Genomic DNA, 24,721 nt, shown 5'->3' with positions numbered 1-24,721 from the left:
GTGCACGGCGCTGCACTAATAACAGCCAGGGATACATTTCACGATCCCTGCAGCCGAGCATCGGGACAATGTCTCCCTGGCTGTGATTAGCACAGCGCCGTGCAGACTGGCGGGCTCTGCACATGTTCTATGTTAACACGCCAGAGCTCATCCTTGGTAGGAACACATTACACTAGTTTTTAGGGTGTAGTGTTATATGCTCCCAATCAACTGTCTCCCACCATCAGAGCCACCTCCCTGTGACAGCAGGTGGCATTCATGTGTGTGTGCGCTTTTGGGTGCACACCCTAATGCAATAGGCTGCGCACACCTATGAGCATTATACTTTTAGGTATTTAACAGCTATTGACCCTTCCACCTCAGATCCATCAACTATATGGTCTCTTTTTTTTTTGTCAATCTCTTCTATAATGCTTCATTAAGTATATTTCATTGAAACAAAAACAAGCAATGTGTATGTAAAGCTTTGATGGGGAGATGATGAGATTTTGACGGGTTTCCTGAACCAAAGGTCCACCACTTTAGGAGAATGTGAAGAAAGATAATATATGTATAGTATTGTGTCAAGCCATCTACTATAGTGAAATTGGTGCCAACTATGTGCAATTCATTTCCATTGTCTGGGTAGGAAGATCTCAGTGAAACATCAAGAGATCACGCGCTTTGTATTATGGATCTACGTAGAATTGCTGTATCATCTAAGTTGGTATCAAAATAGTCATGTAATAAATCCTATGGTAATGAGTTAGCTGGAGGATCTAAATTGCAACAATATAGGGTGGATGTTAGGCCCCGTACACACGAGAGGATCTATCTGCTGGAATTGATCTGCGGATCAGTTCCAGCGGATAGATCCGCTGGTGTGTACAACCCAGCGGATCTTTTTCCGCGGATTTTTTTCGGGCCGACCGATTTCCAGCGGATAAAAATTTCTTTCTATCTGCTGGAATCGGCTCCAGCGGATCGATCCGGTGGTCTGTAAAGACTCACCGGATCGATCCGTCCGAACACATCCCTCGCATGCGTCGTAATGATTCGACGCATGCGTGGATATCCTTATATGACAGCGTCGCGCACGTCGCCGCGTCATCATCGCGGCGACACGTCACCGCGGACGAAATTCCGCTGGGATTTTGATCTCCTGGTTAGTACAACCAGGAGATAAAAATCCGCCAGAGGATTTATCCGCGCATACGGTCCGGAGGACCGTTTCCGCGGATAAATCCTCTCGTGTGTACCTGGCATTAGGGTGTCATTCAGTCTGTCTTATTTTACTTTAATAACTCTAACTGAGCTCACATTGATCACCAACAAACCCAATTATACAGAATTGTTGAAATGCATCTTTCATTCAAATTAAATCCATACCAGGTGGAATAGAAAGATCTTGGAGTGCTTCCAACTTAGAAGCACTCTGGAACTTGGAAATTCCAATCTATACTTGCTGTACCACTTTGCCAATTGCCAAACCTAGACCATATAGTTGATGGATCTGAGGTGGATGTGCTGATAGCTGTTCACTACTTATAAGTATAGTGTTTTGCCAGATTTTTCAAATGTATATAAAATAAAAAAATTAGATTTTTATAATGGTTTTGCTGTATCTTTATAGGTACCTTTTAAATTACTTGATCAACTAATGCGCAAGTGTTTTAAAGAATCTAAAGTATGGTTGCACTCAAAGGGCCAATTATATCTGGGATGCACTACGCACAGAGTGCAGCGTTCAGGAGAGCTCTACGCACAGAGTGCAGAGATCAGGAGAGCTCTACGCAGAGATCAGGAGCGCTCTGCGCACAGAGTGCAGAGATCAGGAGCGCTCTGCGCACAGAGTGCAGAGATCAGGAGCGCTCTGCGCACAGAGTGCAGAGATCAGGAGCGCTCTGCGCACAGAGTGCAGAGATCAGGAGCGCTCTGCGCACAGAGTGCAGAGATCAGGAGCGCTCTGCGCACAGAGTGCAGAGATCAGGAGCGCTCAGAGTGCAACTCGGAGGTTGCAAAACGGGGTGCGAAGGCCACATGAAAACCCCTCGTGGACCGAATTTGGCCCATGCGCCTTGTGTTTGACATTTGTGGAGCAGAAAATGTTTAAAAACCTTTTAGGGATTTTTCTTTTTTTTTCCTTTTGCGTTGATATTCCTTCACTTTCTGTTCTTAGAACATAAGAGAAAGTGAGAATTAACTCTTAAGTTGGCCATACACCAGTAGAATTTTATTCAAACATTGATGTGGAAATTCTGAATTTTTGAAAGCCATTAAAAAGGGAAGTATGGATAAAACTTGTTTGGGTCATAGGAGTGCACTTACAATTGCTCTCCTGTGGCCCAGAATCAGCTGACAGCAGGCCACGTCTGCTGTAGGGTGACATCATAGAGCTGCTCCAGACTCTGGAAGGACCTTGACCGTAATGTCAGGATCCACCCAGATGGCTGATTGACAGCTGACTCTGGCCCTCAGCGCATGGCCGAGAGTCAAAGCCAGCTGCACCCACCCCCTCTCAACCCTGGCTCTCCAGAGGGGCAGAGCAAAGAGCAGTGACTGACAGTCATTGCTCTCTGCTCAGAGCAGACCTGAGAGTGTTCAGTGGACATTTGATCATATAGTTCTCAGGCTTAGTTAGTGATGCTGCAGCATGGAGGTGAGTATGTATGTTTTTTTTTCATATTTTTTTTTTATGACCTCAAACTCCTCCTTTAAAACTTTATCCAGACCTGCTACTTGAATGGAAACTGAGATGCATTAAACAGGTTTCTTTAATGCCTAGAAGATGTGCCTTGTATTTATGATTTTTCCTGAACAAAAACCACATCCTGGTCTTTGGAAGTTTCTCTTCACACAAATGAAAATCATCATCTACTTAACCTCACTAACCAGTAGGAAATCTAACAAACATTCTGAAAACAAAATTCTACAAGTGTGTTGAGAGCTTTATGCCACATACACACAAGCGGAATTTCCTCCAGCAAAAGTCTGATGTGAGATTTTCATCAGAAATTCCGACTGTGTGTATGGTCCATCAGACTTTTGCTGTCGAAATTTCCGCCAGCAAAAGTTGGCGAAAAAAAATCCTATCGGAAAATCCGTTTGTATGGAATTCCGACGGGGAAAAAAACATACATGCTTGGAAACAATGTGACGCATGCTCGGAAGCATTGAATTTTTTTTCTCGCCTCGTCGTAGTGTTGTATATCACCGCGTTCTTAACGCTTGAGGGTTCAGAAAACTTTTGTGTGACCGTGTGTATGCAAGCCAAGCTTGAGCGGAATTCCGTCGTAAAAACCATCCAACTTTTTTCCGATGGAAATTCCGCTCGTGTTTACAGGGCATTCGACAGCGGTCACCAAAACAGATGTTCCTGTTGGAAGATGGTTCCCTCCTGTTTTGGTGACAACTGTAAAATTTTGGAATTTCCATCACTTTCTGGTGACAATGGATACCAAGACAGAGGGTGAAACTGTGAAACACAAACAGGGTCTGCAATAAAAAGCTGTAAGAAGCTTTAAAGAGGATGTGCACTGAAAAAAAATAAAATAAAAGCCAGGAGCTACAAATACTGCAGCTGCTGACTTTTAATATTAGGACACTTACCTGTCCTGGAGTCCAACGCCGTCCGCAGCAGAGGACGAGCGATCGCTTGTCACTCTGCTGCCCCCCCCCCCCCGCCATCCTTGGTGAGGGAACCAGGAAGTGAAGCGCTCCGGCTTCACTCCCCGGTTCCCTACGGCACATTTGCGAGTCGCGCTACTCCTGCCGCTTGGCTCCCGCTGTGTACTGGGAGCCGAGTGTTCCCAGAACACAACGGGGGGGGGGGGGCGGCGGTATGTGACGTCATGCCCGCAGTCTCCCCAAGACTGTGTGGCCGGAAGTGGGTGCAAATACAGGTACCTGCACCCCCCTCCCCCTAAAAGGTGTCAAATGTGACAGCGGAGGGAGGGGGTTCCGATCAACGGGAGTTCCACTTTAGGGTGGAGCTCCGCTTTAACTTCCCCACTCTATCCAAAACTCCAAAAAATAAGTTTGAGCTTTAGATAAATTTTAACAGTACAATTATTCGTTAACAAATAGACTCCTTTCAGGACCCAGTACAGCGTCCACCTCCCACGCCTGTTCAGTTTCAGTACAGTTCAGTTTACTTGGTAAAACAAACCAGCCAAAACCTACACACTGAGCTGAGTAATCTGTAGAATGAGCTTTTTATTTTCTTGGTACGATTTCACACTTCTACATAATTGGCATCTTCAAGAAGCAAATACAATTCTGTATGTTCTGCCCCGCGTGGTTGAAAAGTATTTAAGGACTGTGGGCAGGAGCTGGGACTGCGGCTAGGAAGCTGCTAAAAGCTGCTTGTTGTGCGCAAAGGATCTCCCTGGGGCAGTCTGAGGCAAAAAAGAAAAGCAAACGAAGGAAATTGCATCCTAGATATCCTTGCCAAAAGGAAGCCAGGGAATGGACATAAAATATGAGGGACACACAGTATGAAACGAGCTGAATTGACTTTTGAGTCTGCTCAGACACAGGTAGGTCTGGATAGTTTGGGTTCATCCATGGTGAAAACAAACCGGGTCTGTATGTGGCCCTGTTCACTGAATAATGGAAGAGATTGAATCTGAAAGGAACAGCGTAATACATTGGGCTGCTGGCAGGGAACGAGGCGATTTATTCTCTTCGGCGCTGCATAACATGTCTGTGCTGATTCTAATCTGGATATTACGTGGGGGGTAATGCAGATCTACACAGACAGGCCCTCTTAAAGATCTCGGATTGCCTGGCAAGTGTCAAGACAATTTGTTTGCTTATGTTATTCTTAAGCTCCATCTACAACTAAAATATATATTTTTAAACATATAAATGCACCTAAAGAATTATTCTTGTCACTCTTGAACCACTATATATCAAAAAGTAGCTCTAAACCCAATCACTAAAATCTCAAAGTTTCACACAACCCAGCTATGACTAAGCATCTATCCATGATGTGAAACATGTTGGCTTTTTTGTCCCCTATGTCCACTTTCTACCATTGATTGCAGTGTTGCATGAATTTTTGGATGTTCTACAGCTTTGGATTTTATCCTTTGTTCATTTTGTTTCAATAAATCGCTGTGAGCCGTCCAGGAACATTTCTTTTTTCCACGGATCAGTGCAGAGTCTGCACCTGTCAGTACTACGGGGCGGGAGCACAGCATAGGTCGCAGGGCTTGGAGCGGTACTCTTTTCCAAAGTTTCACATGTTGTTGTCATCAGGGCTCAAGTCCTACGGGAACGCGTGGAAACGGAGTTCCTTCACTTTTTTCACAGCAGGGACTCAGTTGCCTTTGCAGGACTAGAGCAGCCGAGCCAATCCTTCACTAAGCGGCGATGCCCAGCTCGAGTCACTGTCAGGGGCAGGCGAACCTTAGTAATCCTTTATGTTCCTGTATATGGATTCATCAGGTAGTGTGCGGATATTCCGTCACTTCCTCAATGCCGCAATGTCTCCTGGTCATACGCTTTTGTCATTGTTCCCAGGAGACATTGCGGAGGTCTGCCGCGAGTTATCGCAGGATTTAGAAAGAACTCGCATACGTTTAGTAATTATGCATATGAGCGTATAATTTTTTTTTTTTTGGTGGGAAAGTGGATCTTGGGTGGGAGTTCCCACACTTTTTTCCCCAGGACTTGACCCCTGGTTGTCATTCCAAAAGTTGTTCCTAGACTTTCCAACCATTGGTCTCCAAACTTTCCAAACAAGGTGCCTGGTTTAGACCCCTTTGACACTGAGGTGTTTTTCAGGCGCTTTTGGGCTAAAAATGCGCCAGCAAAACAGCCCCCCCTGCAGTCTGTGTTAAAGCCAGAGGGCTTTCACACTGAGGCGATGCACTGGCAGAACGTTAAGGCTGCTTTCACACTTAGATGTCAGCGGTAAAGCGCCGCTTTACCATAGTTTTTGCTCTTCGGCCGCTACCAGGACGCTTTTAATCTCCCACTATCGTCCGAAAAAGGGTTTTCTCACTGGAGTGAAAGGAGAGGCTCTTTTCAGGGCGCTTTGCAGGCGTTATTTTTAGTGCTATAGCTCCTCCACCGCTCCTGCCTATTGAAATGAATGGGCAGCCCGGCCAAACTTCCGGCAAAGTGCCTTTCGGGTGGTTTTAACCCTTTTCGGCCGCTAACAGGGGGTTAAAAGTGCCCTGCTAGCGGCTGAATACCTCCGTAAAAATAGAGGCGCTTTACTGCGGATGCATCGGTGTGAAAGCACCCTAACGGTCCTTCCAACTTTAGGGGGACTGTGGCTAGTGGGAGTAGAAAATGTCCTGGCATCAGTGGGAGTAAATAATGCCCCTTCTTTGGTGGGAAGAATAGTGCCCCATCATTGGTGTCAGTGGAAGGAGTAGCGCCCCATTGTTGGTGAGAGTGGAAGGAGTAGCTCCCCATTGTTGGTGAAAGTGGAAAGAGTAGCTCCCCATTGTTAGTGTTAGTGGGAGGAATTTTGCCCTATTGGTATCAATGTGGGGAATAGTTCCTCATCATTGGTGCCAAAGGGCTGAATAGAGAACCATTGTTACTGTTAATGGGAGAAACAGTGCCTAATCGCTGGTGTCTATTGAAGCAATAGTACCCTATTGGTGTCAATGGAAGGAATCGTGCCCCATTATTGGTGTCAATAAGAGGAACAGTGCCGCATTTCTGTTGTCAGTGGGAGGAATAGTGCCCCATTATCGGTGCCAATGGAAGGAATTATGCCCTATTGTTGGAGTAAGTGGGAGGAATGATTCTCCACTGCTGGTGTCAGTGGAAGAAATAGTGCCTCATTCCAGAGGGAAGAATAGTCTCCAAATGGCTGGATAAAGTCAAGCAAAGGGCCGCAGTTTGGAGACCACTCTTTTAAATAAATGCAGCTTTCAGTAAAAGCAGGTGATCCTGCCATGAATGTTCTTGTTCAGGCACTTCCTGTTATTGGGTGACAACTGTCTCCCAGACGTTGTCACTTTGATACATGCTCCCCTGATAAAGATGACTAGATGCCGTGTTGACACAAAGTGCTTAGCCATGACCTACAGTGGTCATCAACAGGAACAGGAAGCCATCAACAGGAAGCCAGTCTGCAGCAATGATATGCAGTTGACACTGGAACCAATGCATTTTGTCAGGAAATGGCTAAAATAAGCTGGGGGATATTGGCAGCACTGAAATGCAAAAAGCATCGAAAGTTGTAAATAAAAAAAAAACTGGCGGTTGTTTGTGATACGCAGTAGTTTTGAAATGATTTCCAGGATTTAGATCTACTTTAGATATAAAGGTACCTAATCTGGTGGTATAACTTTAGTGTAAAAACGTCAAAAGGCTGAAATCTTAAACAATGTTATCAGCTCTCCACAGTTCTATTCTGAGGACTACAAAACACCACCATGCTATGGAGAAAATGGATTTGACGTTTGTTGTCCAAATCATGAGTGAGCAGCCCAGGGTAACAATGCTGCTTCTCTGTAGATACTGTGCAGTAGTAAGCATTGTCACCCTAGGACAGGAAATGTTTTACTGGCAGGATCATCAGGAGAAAATATAGAAAATGAAAAAGAAAACAAATGCAGCAACCACATCTAATAATTGGTAAGCTGCAATATAATACATTTTAGTTTTTGGGTTTAGACACCTTTTTTTTTTATTCCTAAATTACAGCTCCCCTATGTACAAGTATAGCATTAATGTACTACTTTTGCAAAAATAAAACCGTTTTCCATTAATTCTACACACAGGGCCGCCATCAGGGGGGTACAGGCAGTACACCTGTAGGGGGCCCGGAGGTCCCCAGGGGCCCAGGTGGCAACCCCCTTTTTTATTCATTTTTTATAAAAAAATATATATTTTTTAAATCTATTTTTATTTTATTTTTTATTAAAGGGGCAATTTTTTTTTTTTTTAGAGGTCCGGAGATCCCCAGGGGCCTGCATGACAAACCCCCCTTTTTTATATATATATTTATTAAAGGGATCAGAGGTCCCCATGTGGCAAAACCCTTTTTTTTTTTTTTATAAATGTTTATTTTTTTTATATCTTTGTTTATATATATTTTTTTATTTTATTTTTTTTTTTTATTAAAGGGCCCAGAGGTCCCCAGGGCCCTGGATGGCAACCCCCCTTTTTTTTTTTTTTATAAATGTTTATTTTTTTTATTTTTTTTTATATATATATATTTTTTTTATTAAAGGGCCCAGAGGTTTATTTATTTTTTTATTAAAGGGCCCAGAGGTCCCGGATGGCAACCCCCTTTTTTTTGTAATTTCTTTTCATAAAAAAATGTTTTTATTAAAGGGCCCAGAGGTCAATTTTAGGCGGCTGCAATCCCCCCCTCCCGTTTCTCTGCTCCAGGGGGCCCATGCCTGAAGCTGTGTAAGGGGCCCCATAATTCCTGATGGCGGCCCTGTCTACATAGGCTTACCTAACTCTCTTCATAGCTGTTTAAACACACTGCATGATTACTTCTGCCTTACTTCCTGGACAGACTTTAGGTCATGACCCAGGAAGGAGTTGACCAGCTGAGGGCAGATAATGCAGGGTGTGTGCTAATGAAATCGGCTGGTCAACGTCTTCCTGTGTCATGACCTAATGTCTGACCAGGAAGTAACGCAGAAGTAATGGAGCAGTGTTTTTAAACTATAAAGAGAGGGGTAAGCCGCCCACCCTCCCCGGTGGCTGGCTCGCCCTTTTACCCGCCAGGGTCCCATCAGTCCATCTCTTCCATGTCTGGCCGTCACTTCTCCTCCCAATGGGGTCTTCGGCGAGAGGGAGACTACCCATAGACTGCTCAGTTACACAGAGAATGATTCCCTAGAAGTAGAGAGAAAGACTACCCAGAGACTGTTACACAGAGAACGATTCTCTTGAAGTACAGAGTGAGAGACTACTCAGTTATGCCCCTTTCACACTGCAGAGTTTTTCAGACGTTTTAGCGCTAAAAATAGCGCCTAAATACCACCTGAAAAACTCCCGTGGGTTTTCACACTGGAGCGGTGTGCTAGCAGGACTGCTCCAAAAGTCCTGCTAGGAGCATGTTTGAAATGGTGAAGGAGCGGTGTGTTTACCTCCACTGCTCCATCCCATTGAAAGCAATGGGAAACCGCTGTAATTAACCCTTTTTCAGACGCTAGCGGGGGTTAAACCTGCACAGCTAGCGGCCGAATACCGCCGCAATTACGCGGCAATTCCGACGGTATAGGTAATACCGTCGGCGCACCTCTCGCCCCAGTGTGAAAGGGGCCTTACAGAAAATGATTACCTAGAAGTATATAGAGAGAGAAACTTCACAGAGACTGCTCAGTTAGACCCCTTTCACACTGTGGCGTTTTTTCAGGCGCTTTAGCGTTAAAAAAAAAAAAAATGTCTGTAAAGTGCCTGAAAGAAGCTGCATCTGCAATCCCAATGTGAAAGCCTGAGTGCTTTCACAGTGAAAGGGGTCTTAGCGTTAAAAAAGCGCCTGAAAGAAGCCTCATCTGCAATCCCAATGTGAAAGCCCGAGTGCTTTCACACTGAGGTACTGCGCTGACAGGACGTCAAACAAAAGTCCTGCAAGCAGCTTCTTTGCAGTGCTCTAGGATTCTTGAATACACCGCTCCTAAAGCCCCCTTCCCATTAAGGTGCTTTTTTTTAACGCCAACGCGCCTGAAAAATGCCCCAGTGTGAAAGGGATCTCAGCGGAGCTTTACCAGCATTTTTCAGGCACTGGCAGAGTGAAAGGGCTCTGAAAGCACTCTGGCTTTCACTTTGGGATTGCAGATGAGGCTTCTTTCAAGCGCTTTACAGGCACTTTTTTTTAGACCAAAGCGCCTGAAAAACGCCCCAGTGTGAGACTATGATTTCCTAGAGGTACAGAGGGAAAAACAAAGAGCACCATGAGGCCATTTAGATACAAGTCACCTAGGGACTACAGAAAGTGAGAGACCACCCTGAGACTGCTCAGGTACAGAAAATAATTAACGAGAGATGAGCAGTTACATCAACAAAGGGATGCCACCCTGAGACAAGTTGCAGAAAATGATTCCCTAGAGTTGCAGAGAAAGAGGGAGACTACACTGTTAAATAAAAAGATTGACTAGAGATAGGTAGTGTGACAAAACCCACTGTCACTGTGTGTTTTGGAAGGGACTGTGGGTGGGCCTCTTACCCACAGATTATGGCCCAGAAGAGACTGGAGACCTGGGGGCAAGCTGGCATTGAGATAATGTAATGTAATGCTACATCCCTTCTCCCCCATGGTAAATGGCACATAGACAATGGTCTGGACTGGAGACATCTCTCCGCAGGGGATGTGTATTAAGAGGCTGCCTGCTTTCCATAATCCCTTTATGTTTAACTGTAGTCTGTTTCAATGTACAAGTGTTCCGTTCCCATTGGTTCTTTCCCTACCCCCTCCCCTCTATGACAAGGCTAAGGGGAGTGTCCCTAACTGTGTGTTAAAGTGTATGTTTTGTATTTAATAAATAGTTTATGCTCTGCATTAACCCTCAACACCTCTGTGGCTTGTCTCGTGATTGAGGGGTTAAGAGCGGGTTATGGCGAATCTGCAGGCTGCGGGTGCGTTTGGAGGACAGGAGACACAGGTCTGGCGGATGTGCCCACCTGGGGTATTCGAGATCCATCACAGGTAGTTACATCAAGAAATAGAGACTATCAAGAGACTGCTCAGTTACACAGAGAAAGATTTACTAGAGGTACAGAGAGAGAGAGACTACCCAGAGATTGCTCCATTACCGAGAATGGTTCCCTGGAGTTGGAGTGAGAAGAGAGCACCATGAGGCTGTTTAGGTACACATATCCTAAGGACTGTAGAAAGAGAGGGACCACAGAGAGACTGCTCATTGACTAGAGGTAAGCAGTTACATCAAGAAAGTAATACCACCCTGGGAATGCTAAGCTGCAGAGAGTGATTCCCAAGAGACTGATCAGTTGCAGAGATAGAGAGAGAGCGAGCGAGAGAGCGCGCGCGCGCGAGAGAGAGAGAGAGAGAGAGAGAGCGCGAGAGAGAGCGCGAGAGAGAGAGCGAGCACCATGAGGCTGTTTAGTTACTTAGGGACTAACCAATTACAGAAAGAGTGTGATTTCTTGGTTACAGAGGAGTGCCTAGAGCATCCTTATTCATCCAAGGTTCTGAGGAACTCCAGGGTTGCTCAGGGAGCAATTAGCAATTTTTGACCTTCAGATAAACAACCACTAAAAGCTATCTGTAAGTGTGGCATTTTTCCCAATACCACAGATTAATAAGAACTTTTCCAACTTAGTGACAATCTAAGGAGCATTTTTCTCTTCGACTTCCATTGATCACCCATGTAATGGGGGCTGTTCTCTTGGTAATGACCAGTGTAATGGGGTCCTTCTTCCATTGATTACCCATGTAATGGGGGCTGTTCTCCCAGTAATGACCAGTGTAATGGGGTCCCTTGTTCACCCATATAAGGGGGGCTTTTCTCCCATTAATAACCAGTGTAATGGGGTCCCTCTTCCATTGATTACCCATGTAATTGGGGCTTTTCTCCCATTAATAACCAGTGTAATGGGATCCCTCTTTCACTGATTACCCATGTAATGGGGGCTTTTCTCCTAGTAATGATCAGTGTAATGGGGTCCCTCTTCCACTAATCACCCATGTAAGGGGGGCTTTTCTCCCATTAATAACCAGTGTAATGGGATCCCTCTTTCACTGATCACCCATGTAATGTGGGCTTTTCTCCTAGTAATGACAAGTGTATTGGGGTACCTCTTCCGCTGATCACCCATGTGATGGGGGCTTTTCTCCCAGTAATGACCAATATAATGGGGTCCCTCTTACACTGATCACCCATGTGATGGGGGCTTTTCTCCCAGTAATGACCAATATAATGGGGTCACTCTTACACTGATCACCCATGTGATGGGGGCTTTTCTCCCAGTAATGACCAATATAATGGGGTCCCTCTTACACTGATCACCCATGTGATGGGGGCTTTTCTCCCAGTAATGACCAATATAATAGGGTCCCTCTTACACTGATCACCCATGTAATGGGGGGTTTTTCTTCCACTAATGACCAGTGTAATGGCCCTTCTACTGACCACCAATCCTAAGGAGGCCCTTCATAACTGCGCATCTATTTAAAGACACATTTCACTGACCACCAGTGTAAGAGGGCACTTTACTGACCACTTATGTAAGGCAACGCTACAAATTTTACTGTCTGCGTTTCTTTTCTAACCTTTATTAATTTCTTTATTTCACTTTATTACTTAAAATGTTTATATAGAGTAATGCCGCGTACACACCATCACTTTATGTGATGAAAAAAAATGACGTTTTTAAAAACGTCACTTTAATTGACCGTGTGTGGGGGAAAACGTCGTTTTATGTCTTGTAAAAAACGACCAAAAAAAATTGAAGCATGCTTCAATTTTATGTGTCGTTTTTCAAAAGTGCACTTTTTACTTCACAGAAATTGACCGTGTGTAGCAAAAAACGTCGTTTTCTAAGACGTTTTTTCATCCACGCATGCCCAGAAGCAAGCTTCAATGGTAAAACGTGGTGGAACGTAACCTCACTTTGCAAGATCATTGTGAGAAAACGATGGTGTGTAGGCAACTTCGTCTTTGAAAATTGAAGTTTCAAAAACGTCGTTTTTTACTTCACAGAAAGTGTCGTTTTTTTTCATCACATAAAGTGATGGTGTGTACGGGGCATAAGTGTCAAATACACAAAGTATGCCGCATTCCTTATTCTTTTATTCTTAAAGCAGGGGTTCACCCGAAAAACAAATTTTTAACATTAGATTGAGGCTAATTGTGGGAAGCACAATTGGGTTTTTTTTTTTTTTAAATCAATGCAGTGCATACTGTTTTAGAGATAGATGTTCTCTGCAACTTCCGGGTATGGTCTGCGGGACTGGGCGTTCCTATTTGATTGACCGGCTTCCGACCGTCGCATACAGCGCGTCACGAGTTGACGAAAGTACCCGAACGTCGGTGCGCAGGCGCCAGATAGAGCCGCACCGACGTTCGGCTTCTTTCGGCAACTCGTAACGCGCTGTATGCGACGGTCGGAAGCCTGTCAATCAAATAGGAACGCCCAGTCCCGCAGACCATACCCGGAAGCCGCGGAGAACATCTATCTCTAAAACGGTAAGTACTGCATTGATTTAAAAAAAAAAAACACCCGATTGTGCTTCCCACAGTTAGCCTCTATCTAATGTTAAAAATTTTTTACCCGCTTTAATATATTTCGGCTGACTGTCCACACTAAATTTCTTGTAGCAGACTTGTGAATTTTGGAGAAATTAGGATGGCGCTTTGCTCTATACAAATCCCCATTTTCCAAACTCGGTTTGGGGTTCATCAGAGTTTTTATAAAATGAATCTATCCCCAGGTAAATGTCTGGTGGCACACGGCACAGTGTCTTCTGTTTTAGCTGATACCTGTATATCATTTCCACTCTCTTCAGAAGTTCTGCCTGTTCCACTGACCCCAGAGCTTGCTTGGGGGAGAACCATGTGTAAATATAGACTTGTACACTAGACAGAGAGCTATACTGTGCCCCCAGCATTTATCAGGTCAAAACAGTTCTCAGTAGGTGGTGCTGGCAGGCACTTTGAATTTTAGGATATGGGAAGCATACCACACCTCTGAGAAGTCACTTCCAAAGTGACACTAGTGAGTGGGCAAGGAAATAAAATAAAAGTCATGCACAAGGATATTTGCTTTGTGACCAATTTCATTTAAAGAGATTGTAAACCATGTAAAACAACCCATTCAGTTTAAAATAGAAGTTAAAGGCAAAACATTTCTGTATAGATTTAAAATAAAAAAATATATAAATACATCCCCCCCCCTTTTTTTTTATTTTTTATAAGTGATCACGTTCCCTCTGTTCTCAGTTGCATAAGAGCTGGGGTAGGAGAAATGGCAGTATACTGAGCTTCACAGTGAAAGATGGGGGAACGTCAGGACAAGTCTGATCAGTGGAGAAGAGCAGGCTGAGTTCCCAGCACAGCTAGAGAACTAACCACGCTGTGCTCTCCTGCTTAGTGTTTTCAGTTTTTAATAGAAAATCAGAGACTGACAGGAAACCAGCGATTTCATACAAAGGAAGCAATACAAGGTAATAAGAAGGTAATACAAGGTAATAAGAAGTTTGCAAGCATTAAGCTGTTTTGATCGTTATGGATTAATGAGGCTTAATTAACAATTGTTAAGAAACCAACAGTTTTTGGAGCTGCAAAGGTTAGATCTATTAAATCTACTGAACCCATAAAACATATCTGGGGGTAGTGGGAGCAATTCTTTGTCTATGCTTTCCTCCATGATTCCATCATGTTTAATTACTTGAGTAGAACGTCTGAGGCCTGCCCCATCTCTTCATCCTCTCTGGACTAAAAACATTTTCAGCCTCGGCCTTGCCTGCACAGTGAGCTCTCGTGAACTTTTATAGAGCAGATCCTGAATGTCTCCAGTCTTGGAATACAGAACTATTTAAGTCTATAGCCTGGTACACAATATCGGATTTCCAGCAGACAAATTGTAGGACTTCTGTCCGAAGGGCGTTGGCCAGGAACTTGTCTTGCATACAAACGGCAAAGAATTGTCGGCCAACAAATGCAAAACTACGTGGTTTTTCAGCTCTTTAGCGCCACCCTTTGGTCAATTTCTGCTAATGTGTTATGGTTAGCATAGTTTCTGAGCATGCGTGTTTGTACTTTGGAGTTTTGTCCAAAGGACTTCTGTACACACGATTGGATAAGTTCGACAACAATTGTCCGATGGAGCATACAAACGGTCGGATTTACCGACAACAGCCTGTCAAAAAAAACAAAAAAAACGGATCGTGTGTACGGGCCTTTAGAGTGCTTAAAACATAGGTGCAGCCAATGGGGATAAGAAATGGGAGACTGGAGAATATGGACTGGGCTGCAAGCCTCTACTTAACTAAGTAAGCTGGAGTGGAGGTTTAAAGTTCACATGTGACCAGATTATGGCCAACGAAGTATGTACATATTCCTAACACATCACATAAAATGGCACTGTTAAACTTGGCACTGTTAACCTCTATAGCTGCTTGTACTGTGAAGTACATCATTCTCAACACAACAAAGACTCTTGAAGACGTCAGGTTCCAGTCAGTTCTATGGCTCTGTAACGGAATGGCCTGTGACACCCAGAGACTTTTTTGAAGGATGCGTGGTACTCCTGTGCCAGCTTCACCAATGACTCTTGGGTCTAGGGTCTTCCTATGTCCCTTAGGGGCATAGGATGACTGAGAACTGATAACTCGGATTACATGAGATGGGACATTAATGATAATTCATATATTGCAGGATATCTTGAGATATTACAAGTTGTTTATTCTGACCCCATCAGGTCAATAAGAATGTCTCATTCAATGTGTAACATAGACTGTTGAGGTGCTAATTAAGTCTGCTACTGTGGTGATGTGAATTGGAGCTTGGTAGCCAGTCTGGCTGCCTATTATGGGATGTTTAAGTGTCTTGCTGTGATTACTGTCTGTTGTCCATTGTGTTAATTAGGTCTGCTCCTAGGACCTTTCATTGTGTATGCGAATGACACTGTTTTGTGTAAAGATACTATTGATAATAGATGTGGAATGTGACTTGTCAGCTGTAGTAATCAACTCCTCGAGATGCGGTGCCTGAATGTCTGTCTGGGATGTGGATTGAGGGGGGAACTCGTTAAAGGCCCATTGTGTGATGTTTTCGGTGGAGAGTTTCATTGTCCCTGTAGCATGCTTGTAACTGTATATAACAAGCTGAGTGTACCATTAAAGCATTCATTCGTTTGACTCAGAGAACAGAGCTTGTCTCGTTTATTCTAGGGAATGGAATGGGTCCTGTCTGCTGGATTGTGGATTGTCGGATAAGCTGTCGTGGGTTGGTGGAATGGAAGATCGTAAACGGTGTTAACCCCTGACCGTTACAGGCTCCATGTCGCTCAAAAAGGAACATGAGCTTCTTTTGGGCGACAGCGATTTGTAGTGAAAGCAACGCGATTAACCATGTGACAATAAAGGCAGAATCGCAGATCGATTGGGGTGCCATTAGTATCGCGTCCCACGTTTTGCAGAGATTTGAAATCTGGAGTGAATGGAGCCTTACAACTTAAAAACATGTTTTGCGTTTTGTATTAGAAAGCTGCAAAGATCTGTACTTCTTCATAGAAAATAGCTGAAATTTCAGTGCTTCTGCTGTGAACTTTGAAGATGAATCTCTACACACTGCCGTTGATTTACTAAAACTGGAGAGTGCAAAATTTAGTGCAGCTCTGCGTAGAAACCAATCGGTTTCCAGGTTTTTGGTTAAGGCTTAACTGAACACGCTGAAGCTGATTGGCTATCGTGCACAGCTGCACCAGATTATGCATCTCATTTTAGTAAATCAACCCTATAAGTCTATAGCTACATAGATGTACAGCAATTTTGGCTTTACAGGGTTAGATAGATCAGGTTTAGAATGTGGCAGAGCAGGTGTAGAGTAAGCCCCCTTTCACACTTATACGACTTGTCCCACGATTTTGGACTGCAAAATCACATGACAAGTCATTCTCCGTGATTTTCAATGAATGCCATTCATTATTGGCACGACTTAAGTCGTGCCGACTTCAAAGTAGTCCCTGCACTACTTTGGTCTGATTTTGATGCCACTTACACAGGCATACCCTGAAATCGCGGCTAAATTGCGCGACTTTAAAGTCGCAGTAGCGTGAAAGGGGCCTTAGTTTTGCCTGGACTAACACATGATCGGAATTTCCGACAACAAAACCGTGTATTTTTTTCCAATGGAATTTTGGCTCAAACTCGTGTCGCATACACACGGTCACACAAATGTTGGAAATTTCGAACGTCAAGAACGTGGTGACGTACAATACTATGACGAGCCGAGAAAAATAAAGTTCAATGATTCAGAGCATGCGTAGGATTTGTGTGCGTTGAAATTGCATACAGACAGGGCCGCCATCAGGGGGGTACAGGCATTACACCGGTAAGGGGCCCGATGGTCCCCAGGGGCCCGGCTGCCCCCCCTCCCGTTTTTTTTATTATTGCATTACACCTGTAAGGGGCCCAATGATCCCCAGGGCCCCTTACAGCCCCAGCCGGCCCCCCTCCTTTTTTTTTCCTGCACTATGGACTGATGGTCCCCAGGCCAAAACCCCCTCCCCCCCCCTTTTTTTTTTTTTTTTTTCTAGCCCCCCCCCCCCCCAGTTCTCTGCCCTGCATACAGACTATCGGAACTCCCGTCAAGAACTTTTTGCGTCATAAATTTTGAGATCCAGCTCTAAAAAATGTGGCTGTCCGATGGGGCCTACAAACGATCGTAGTTTCCGACCAAAAGCTCACATCGAACATTTCTTGTCGGAAATTCCGATCGTGTGTACGCGGCATTACACTTTAAAGGATATCTAAAGCCAAAAAATATTTTTGGGATAAATGTTGTAAAGAGTCGGGAATAGTTAAAAACCAATGTCAGTTTTTTTTTTTGTGTAGCAACTATATATTGTAAAGTGCCTGTATAAAAATAATAATAATAAAAAAACGAGTTGCAGTTTAGAAAAATGAGTTTGTAATATACATTTTTTAACTAGGTGGCTCTCATCACCCACCTTCCATTGCCTGATGGAGCCATTTGAGTACACATCTGGCTTAGGGCTGAAGAAAGTGAAGGGAAAAAAAAAAACCTTCCTCTTATTCAGTGTTACTTAAAATGCAAGCAGTTATTTTTCAATTCTCACAGCAGAGCTGCGGCATCTTCAGCATTCCGCTAATAAGCTCACTTGTGATTTGAGCTGAAATTCTCTTCTGTTTGAACCTGTCCTTGACACAAGGCTGTCAGATATCGCCTATTTATTAGCAGATAATGATGTTTGGATAAGATGTAATTTAGACCTATATGTGAGCTGATATTGAAAATCTCCATATTGAGCCTATTATACCTGGCTTCCAGGATTTTAATATATGTAAAACCCATCAGTATCTCCATATAATGAGTTATATCATACTAAGTAAGGTTAAAAAAAAAAAAAATACTGCAGTCCATAAATTTTAACCTGTTCTAATAACGTTGATTCAGAGGAAGGAAAAAACGAAACTCGTGTACGGGAGTGGAAACAAAAATCCTTCTTGACCTCATCAGTGGCAGATCATCAAATTCTGCATTTTATAGCGGGTGATGGTGTCCAGTGCCGATCCTGACCTCCCTGGGGCCCTAAGCAAAATGGCATGTCACATTAAAGTTGAGAAGCGGGGGGGCGCTGCCAACAGTGACATGTCACATTAAACATTTAAGATTAAAGTTGAGAAGCGGGGGGAGGGGGTGTTCTGCTGTCGGAAATGACATCTTACATTAAAGTGAGAAGCGGGGGGTGGTGACTTCTTACCTCTTCTCCCATGCAGCTAGCGAGTTGAGAAGTGGGGTGAGGGGCCGAAAATGACTTTTCACCAGGCGTGGCCTCTAGTAATTTGGGGGGGGGGGGTCTCCGCAGCTTTGTGGGGCCCTAAGCGGTTTGCATAGTGAGCCTATAGGGCGGATCGGCCCTGATGGTCTGTCTTAAAGAAGAATTCCAGAGATGGATATTTTATACATCATTGGTCCAGCTTGTACCAATGTGACGATGCTCGTACCATTCCTGGCCAATGCCTGGAAGCTGGAAATCACTGAAGTAGACACCGCTACTCCACTTGTTTTCGGGTCCTGTGCTGAGCGGCTGTCCTGCAGCATTGTGAACATAGAAGACCTCCCGCTGGGCACCATCCAGAGAATGCTTTGCATGTTCTCAATAAATGTAAAGAGGTCACTCCTCCACTCATAGGCAGAACCTGTGACATAGTCATGTTCTGACCTCATTTTCCTACACAGTTGTAAAGCAATACAGATTGGTCAAGGGCCACCTGATTCTCAATTTGGATAGGATAGAACAGCAACAGCGAGCGTACTGTATAATATAGTAAAACTATATTGGCTTGCACTACTGCATTTTTCCTCCCCATTGGAATTTTACTATTCAGGGAACCACAGGGAGCTAATATAAACACAGTACTGTTTATTACTGTATTTAAAATGACTAAATAAGTGGGTTATATCATCATGGTAATTATGTTGTATCTTGCTACTCATCTGCTTTAAATGTAATCCATTATATGGAATGCCTGGTGGGCGGGATTTTTTTTGGGGGGGGCGGCTGTCAGTAGGTGGTGCCCCCCCCCCCAGTCTCTGGAGGAATTGGCTTCTTGGTCTGGTATTCCCAGCCTTTTTTTTGTCCCAGTCAGGTGTTCTGACGAGAAATGCCCTCCGGTACTGCGCATGTGCAGAGCTTGAGCAGTAGGGAGCCTCCGAACATCAGAATTGCTGATAAGCTGTAGACGGCGCCTGTGCGCACAATGGCCAACATTGTGCCAGACGCTTCCGATGCTCTTGCAAGTGTGCAAGGGGCGGATTTCTTGATGATGGGCACGTGTGAGGGGTGGGTGTCTACAGAAGGGGTGTATTTTGGGTTGATGGGTAGTGCTATTTAGCTATCTAATACAAGCAATAGCACTGCCCATTATTAGAAAATACGCCCCCTTCTGTAGGCATCCGCCCCTCACACGCTCCCATCGTCAAGAAATTTGGCCCTTGCAGACTTGCACAAGCATCGGAAGCGTCTGGCACAGTGTCGGCTATTGTGCTCAGGCGCCGTCTATGGCTGATCGTCAATTCCGATGTTCGGAGGCTTTCGGTGTCTCCCTACTGCACAAGCGCTGCGCGTGTGCAGTACTGGGCGGGCATTATTCGGTGGGGGGCATTTCTCGACAGGACACCTGGCCTAAACTACAGGTACACTTTAAATCCCAAAGGTTTCTCATTTGCAACTAAAGCTGGCCATACAGGAAATGGCCTAAATTCAATCAGTGGGTGGCTGTGTCAATGGCACTCGGCCTAATGTCCTTCAATTGAAAAATCTAAGGAGCCGGGTAGACAATTGTTGGCCGAATAGCTCCTGCATCCAATGGCTGTTTGACACCACCAGCTGTCAGAATAAAGTATCCGCAGTGAGAAATTCATCCATCCATGCTGGGTATGGTCAACTTAACAAGAACGTATTCACTATGGAAAACATAACAGATGGAAGAGGGTAGAAATGTTTAAGGTGACATATCCTTTTAACTGGCATGGCAACGGGAGATACAAATTAACCAAACTGTTTTCATAGCGTGTTCCTCTAAATTCAGCTGTGGCCAAAAGTTTTGAGAATGACACAAATATAAATTTTCACAAAGTCTGCTGCTTCAGTGTTTTTAGATATTTTTGTCAGATGTTACTATGGTATACTGAAGAATAAGTACAAGCATTTCATAAGTGTCAAAGGTTTTCATTGACAATTACATTGAGCAAAGAGTCAATATTTGCAGTGTTGACCCTTCTTTTTCAAGACCTCTACAATGTGCCCTGGCATGCCGTCAATCAGCTTCTGGGCCACATTCTTGCATAATCAATGCGTTAAATTTGTCAGAATTTTTTAAGGTCTGGGGAGTTTCCTGGCCATGGACCCAAAATGTATATGTTTTGTTTTCCAAGCCACTTAGTTATCACTTTTGCCTTATGACAAGGTTCTTCATTATAATGGAAAAGGTATTGTTCGTCATCAAACAGTTGTTGGATGGTTGGGAGAAGTTGCTCTCGGAGGATGTTTTTGTACCATTCTTTATTAATGGCAGTGTTCTTAGGAAAAATTGTGAGTGGGCCCCCCACTTCCTTGGCTGAGAAGCAACCCCACACATAAATGGTCTCAGGAAGCTTTATGCCGCGTCCACACGACCGTTTTTCATGATGAGAAAAATTCGATTTTTTTAAATTGGTCATTAAAAATGGTTGTGTGTGGGCTCCAGAGCATTTTTCTCGACGTGAAAAAAATGGCATACAAAATTTAGAACCTGCTCTGTTTTTTCTCGTCGTTTTTCACGTCATGAAAAACGGTCGTGAGTAGGCTTTAACGACAGGGAAAAAAACGTGCATTCTCAGAAGCAAGTTATGGGGAGGGAAATTTGCATAATCAGCCCAAAGGGTGGCGCCAATCGAATGGAACTTCCCCTTTATAGTGCGTGTTGTACGTCACCACGCTTTGCTTGAGCATTTTTTTTCACGATCGTGTGTATGCAAGGCAGGATTGACAAGAATCACGTTGAGAAAAACATTGTTTTTTTCCTTGACATGAAAAATGGTCGTCTGTACACGGCTTTACTGTTGGCATGACACAGGACTGATGGTAGCGCTCACCTTTTTCTTTTCTGGGCAAAGTTTTTTTTCTGGATGCCCCAAACCATCAGTCACTTGTCATGCTCCATCAGTCACTTGTCATGCTCCATCAGTCACTTGTCATGCTCCATCAGTCACTTGTCATGCTTCATCAGTCACTTGTCATGCCCCAAACAATCGGAAAGGGGATTCATCAGAGAAGGACTTTACCCCAGTCCTCGGCAGACCAATCCCTGTACCATTTGCAGAATACCAGCCTGTCCCTGATGTTTTTCCTGGAAAGAAGTGGCTTCTTTTCTACCCTTGTTGACTCCAGGCCATCCTCCAAAAGTCTTCACCCCACTGTGCATGCAGATGTACTCACACCTGCCTGCTCCCATTCCCGAGCAAGCTCTGCACTGGTGGTGCCCCGATCCTGCAGCTGAATCAACTGTAGGAGACGGTCCTGACGCTTGCTGGACTTTCTTGGGCACCCTGAAGCCTTCTTCACAAGTGCAGTGGAAATTATTTTTGGAGATTAAGTTAATTTTCATGGCAAAGAGGGACATGGCAATTGAAATTCATCTGGTCACTCTTCATTGCATTCTGGAGTATATGCAAATTGCCATCATAAAAACAGATTCAGCAGACTTTGTGAAAATGAATATTTGTCATTATCAAAACTTTTGGCCACGGCTGCACGTATTCTGCCATTATGAACAATAAATTGAATCATGTTCTATTTGTATCTTACAGAAAGGTTTACACAGTACGGCCCTAAGAATCTTCGGCAAGCTTGGACTAAGTAAGTGAAACTTCTGCATTCTTCTTGTATAATAGAAAAGCACTAAGGTTACTTCCTAATTGTTTTTTAGATGTCTGTTTTGTCTGTTCTTGTGCATTGTTGTGGGCTTAAAAAATGTGTAATTTTTTGGTGCATTAGGCGGCACCTTTCAAATGAATGGGCTGCCATAACGTAACGCACATTAACACAAAGCATAACATGCGGCAATATTGCAACACAGGAAAAAAAAACGATACCAAAGCAGCTATATTATTGTTATGAGTAAAGAATAAGGAGCACCAATGGTTTTACAGAAGGCAAAATGTTACGAAGAAGGAAGATGGGTAAAGCGTGAGGGTATGTCTACTCATGAAGCAATTTAATACTTGGTGAACCTTTTATGGCCTAAAAGTTTCAGACACCTTGTGGTACCTGTAAATACTAAGGTATTAGGTAGGTTTAAATCAGTCTGTGTCCCTCGTAGGCTCTGGCTTCTAGGTAAGGATGTGTCCATGAGATCTTAAGAAGATCTGAAGAAGCTTGTGCTGATTGGGCGAAACATGTCGGCTGTCACGATACCACGTGAGTGACGATGTTGACGTCACTTCTGATGCTACTTTCTTTGTTTGCACATGCTGCTTGAGTTCCACGAGTACCGCGCCATCCATCTTGAGCACGCCGAGACATCAGCTTAGAGCTGAATCCAGATGAGGGGCTGTCGTTCATATCCCAGAGTGAGACACGAGCTACAACTCCTGGACTTTGTCTATCCGTTTGCAGGGTGTTTCCATAAGATCTTAAACCTGAGCTGTGGTCAACATGTAAAAAAATGTTTGGTAGCTTCTTCCTCTCTATTATGTTTCTATGAATTTAGCCGAGGAACATACTTTCCTTATTCTCCTTGCAGCCAGTGATCTCCCTTGCTCTGGCAATATGGGGAACACTTGTCCTCCCCATGTACAAAGCTGGTCCTTGATTGTAAATTTGGATTTCAGTGAGGGGTTGGCCACACATCCAGCAAAGAGGAACAGTTGTGTTGGTTTTGTGAAGCTTGAAGCATCACAGAATAAGGTTGGTATTTTTTTCCCTGTAAGAGTCCCCCAAACTTAAAACAGAACTAAACTCTATCGTTTTCAGCCAAGGCAGCTTCTATCTTGGCACCTGTTTGATCTTCAACTGCCATGGCGTTGCACATGTGATCTGTTATGACACCAGTTATTTGATGGTTTGACAGTTTGGCTGAGAGCACTGGCATGTGCCGAGAAGGTAACCGTTTTCTTAAACTGTTAACTGTTTAAAATAGAACTAAACCTATCAATTTAACAGTTTCAAAAAAGTTAATTTCCCAGCATGCCTGGAATGCTAACCGTCACATTAGCTTGTGTTGTCAACCAAGCTGGAGCCATAACTGATGACATGTGCCGTGGTTCCTTGTGATTGAGTCAAGCAAATGAACCAACGGTTGCTCCAAGGCTACTATATACTCCCATTCCCAGGCGGGGCCCCGTCAACATCATGCCTGATTGGCCACTCTACACAAGTGAGGTGGGGAGGGGATTCCCAGCTGCATGTGGTGGAACCATCAGCAGTGGGTCCCTGCCCATCTAATACATGGCCATGGATAGAAAAAGACATTAAATCAACGTTGATGACGCCGCTATTACACCATCGAATGGTGATGTCGATGCGCAGGAGGCCAGGCCCTGCCCCCGCCAAAGGGTGCAGGGGAGGGAAAGACTGCTGCACATTGCAATAACAGAGTCAGAGAAAACACCGGCCCCCCCCCCCCCCCCAGACCCAAGCTGAACCGGACAAGGGATTGGGAAGTGATCGGAAAAGGATAATGGTTTGAAGGTATTACATAGGGAAATAATGGCATAGGGATCTATTGGAAATCGGGAATGAATCTAATAACAAATTGCTGAAAACTGTTATGGCCCAGTAGAAGGGCGATGAACAGAAGTTAATAAAGTATGTTGGGTGTGACAGGTCACTGGAGCAGGTGTCTTCCACCCAAATATGTTTGTGTGCAAGGGATTAAAATTGGCTGACAAATTCTGGCACTTGCTTGCATAAAAACATCACTACATTCACTATTGTTTCATAAAGGGTTAGGTTAAGTGTTAGGATCAGATCATGTTATAAAGTGGACCTGGCCTTTCCAAAGTAGGGCAAATGGGATCAATTAATTTTAATTGTGGCCCAACCAACTACATATACTTATCTCCCTTTCTGTCTTCTGCCATTCCATTCACCTATTGCAAGGAAAGAGAGGAAGACCCATATAGGCTCAAAGCCACAACTTGTATCAACCACAAGATTGATGACTTGTTCCATGCCTTCATGTGACAGCACTGGGTCAGGGCAACCAATCACTCTTGAGCCACCAGCCCAAAAAGTGGGGATCTTGGGGTGCTCACTGGAGTAGCGAAGTGAAGTATTTAACATTTTAGGCTTGCTTTAAGTATTTATAGAGAATTTTGGAGGCTACGTTAAGTCAGCTTTCCTCAGCTTTTTGTAACATGGAGGAACTCTTGAAATAACTTTTGGATTTCAAAGAAACCCCTATACAGTAGTACCACAGCTCACTGTACATTGGTGTGGTGGTCAGAGGAAAGAATGCTTCTTACATTCATGGTCAGTGGGAAGAATACCCCAATATGTGTGGTCGGTGGGAAGAATACTCTTGCATTGGTGGTCAGTGAGAAGAATGCTTCCGAAATGAGTG

The 24,721-nt window shown here is 44.1% G+C and overlaps 1 protein-coding gene across 4 annotated transcripts in view; it reads left to right on the top strand.

Moving 5' to 3' along the window:
* Positions 1-24,721, top strand: part of CDK14 (cyclin dependent kinase 14) — a 601,685-nt gene that overhangs the window by 408,484 nt on the left and 168,480 nt on the right. For all 4 annotated transcript variants that reach the window (XM_040352389.1, XM_040352390.1, XM_040352388.1 and 1 more), the window contains one exon: positions 21,966-22,014. In XM_040352389.1, coding sequence (XP_040208323.1) covers positions 21,966-22,014 — 49 coding nt within the window. The remainder of the gene's footprint in view (positions 1-21,965; positions 22,015-24,721) is intronic.

This window comes from Rana temporaria, chromosome 5 (genome assembly GCF_905171775.1).
Source record: "Rana temporaria chromosome 5, aRanTem1.1, whole genome shotgun sequence".
Taxonomy (NCBI): Eukaryota; Metazoa; Chordata; class Amphibia; order Anura; family Ranidae; genus Rana; species Rana temporaria.
Note: the sequence above shows the minus strand (reverse complement) of the source record. Positions and strands in the feature narration are given on the sequence as shown.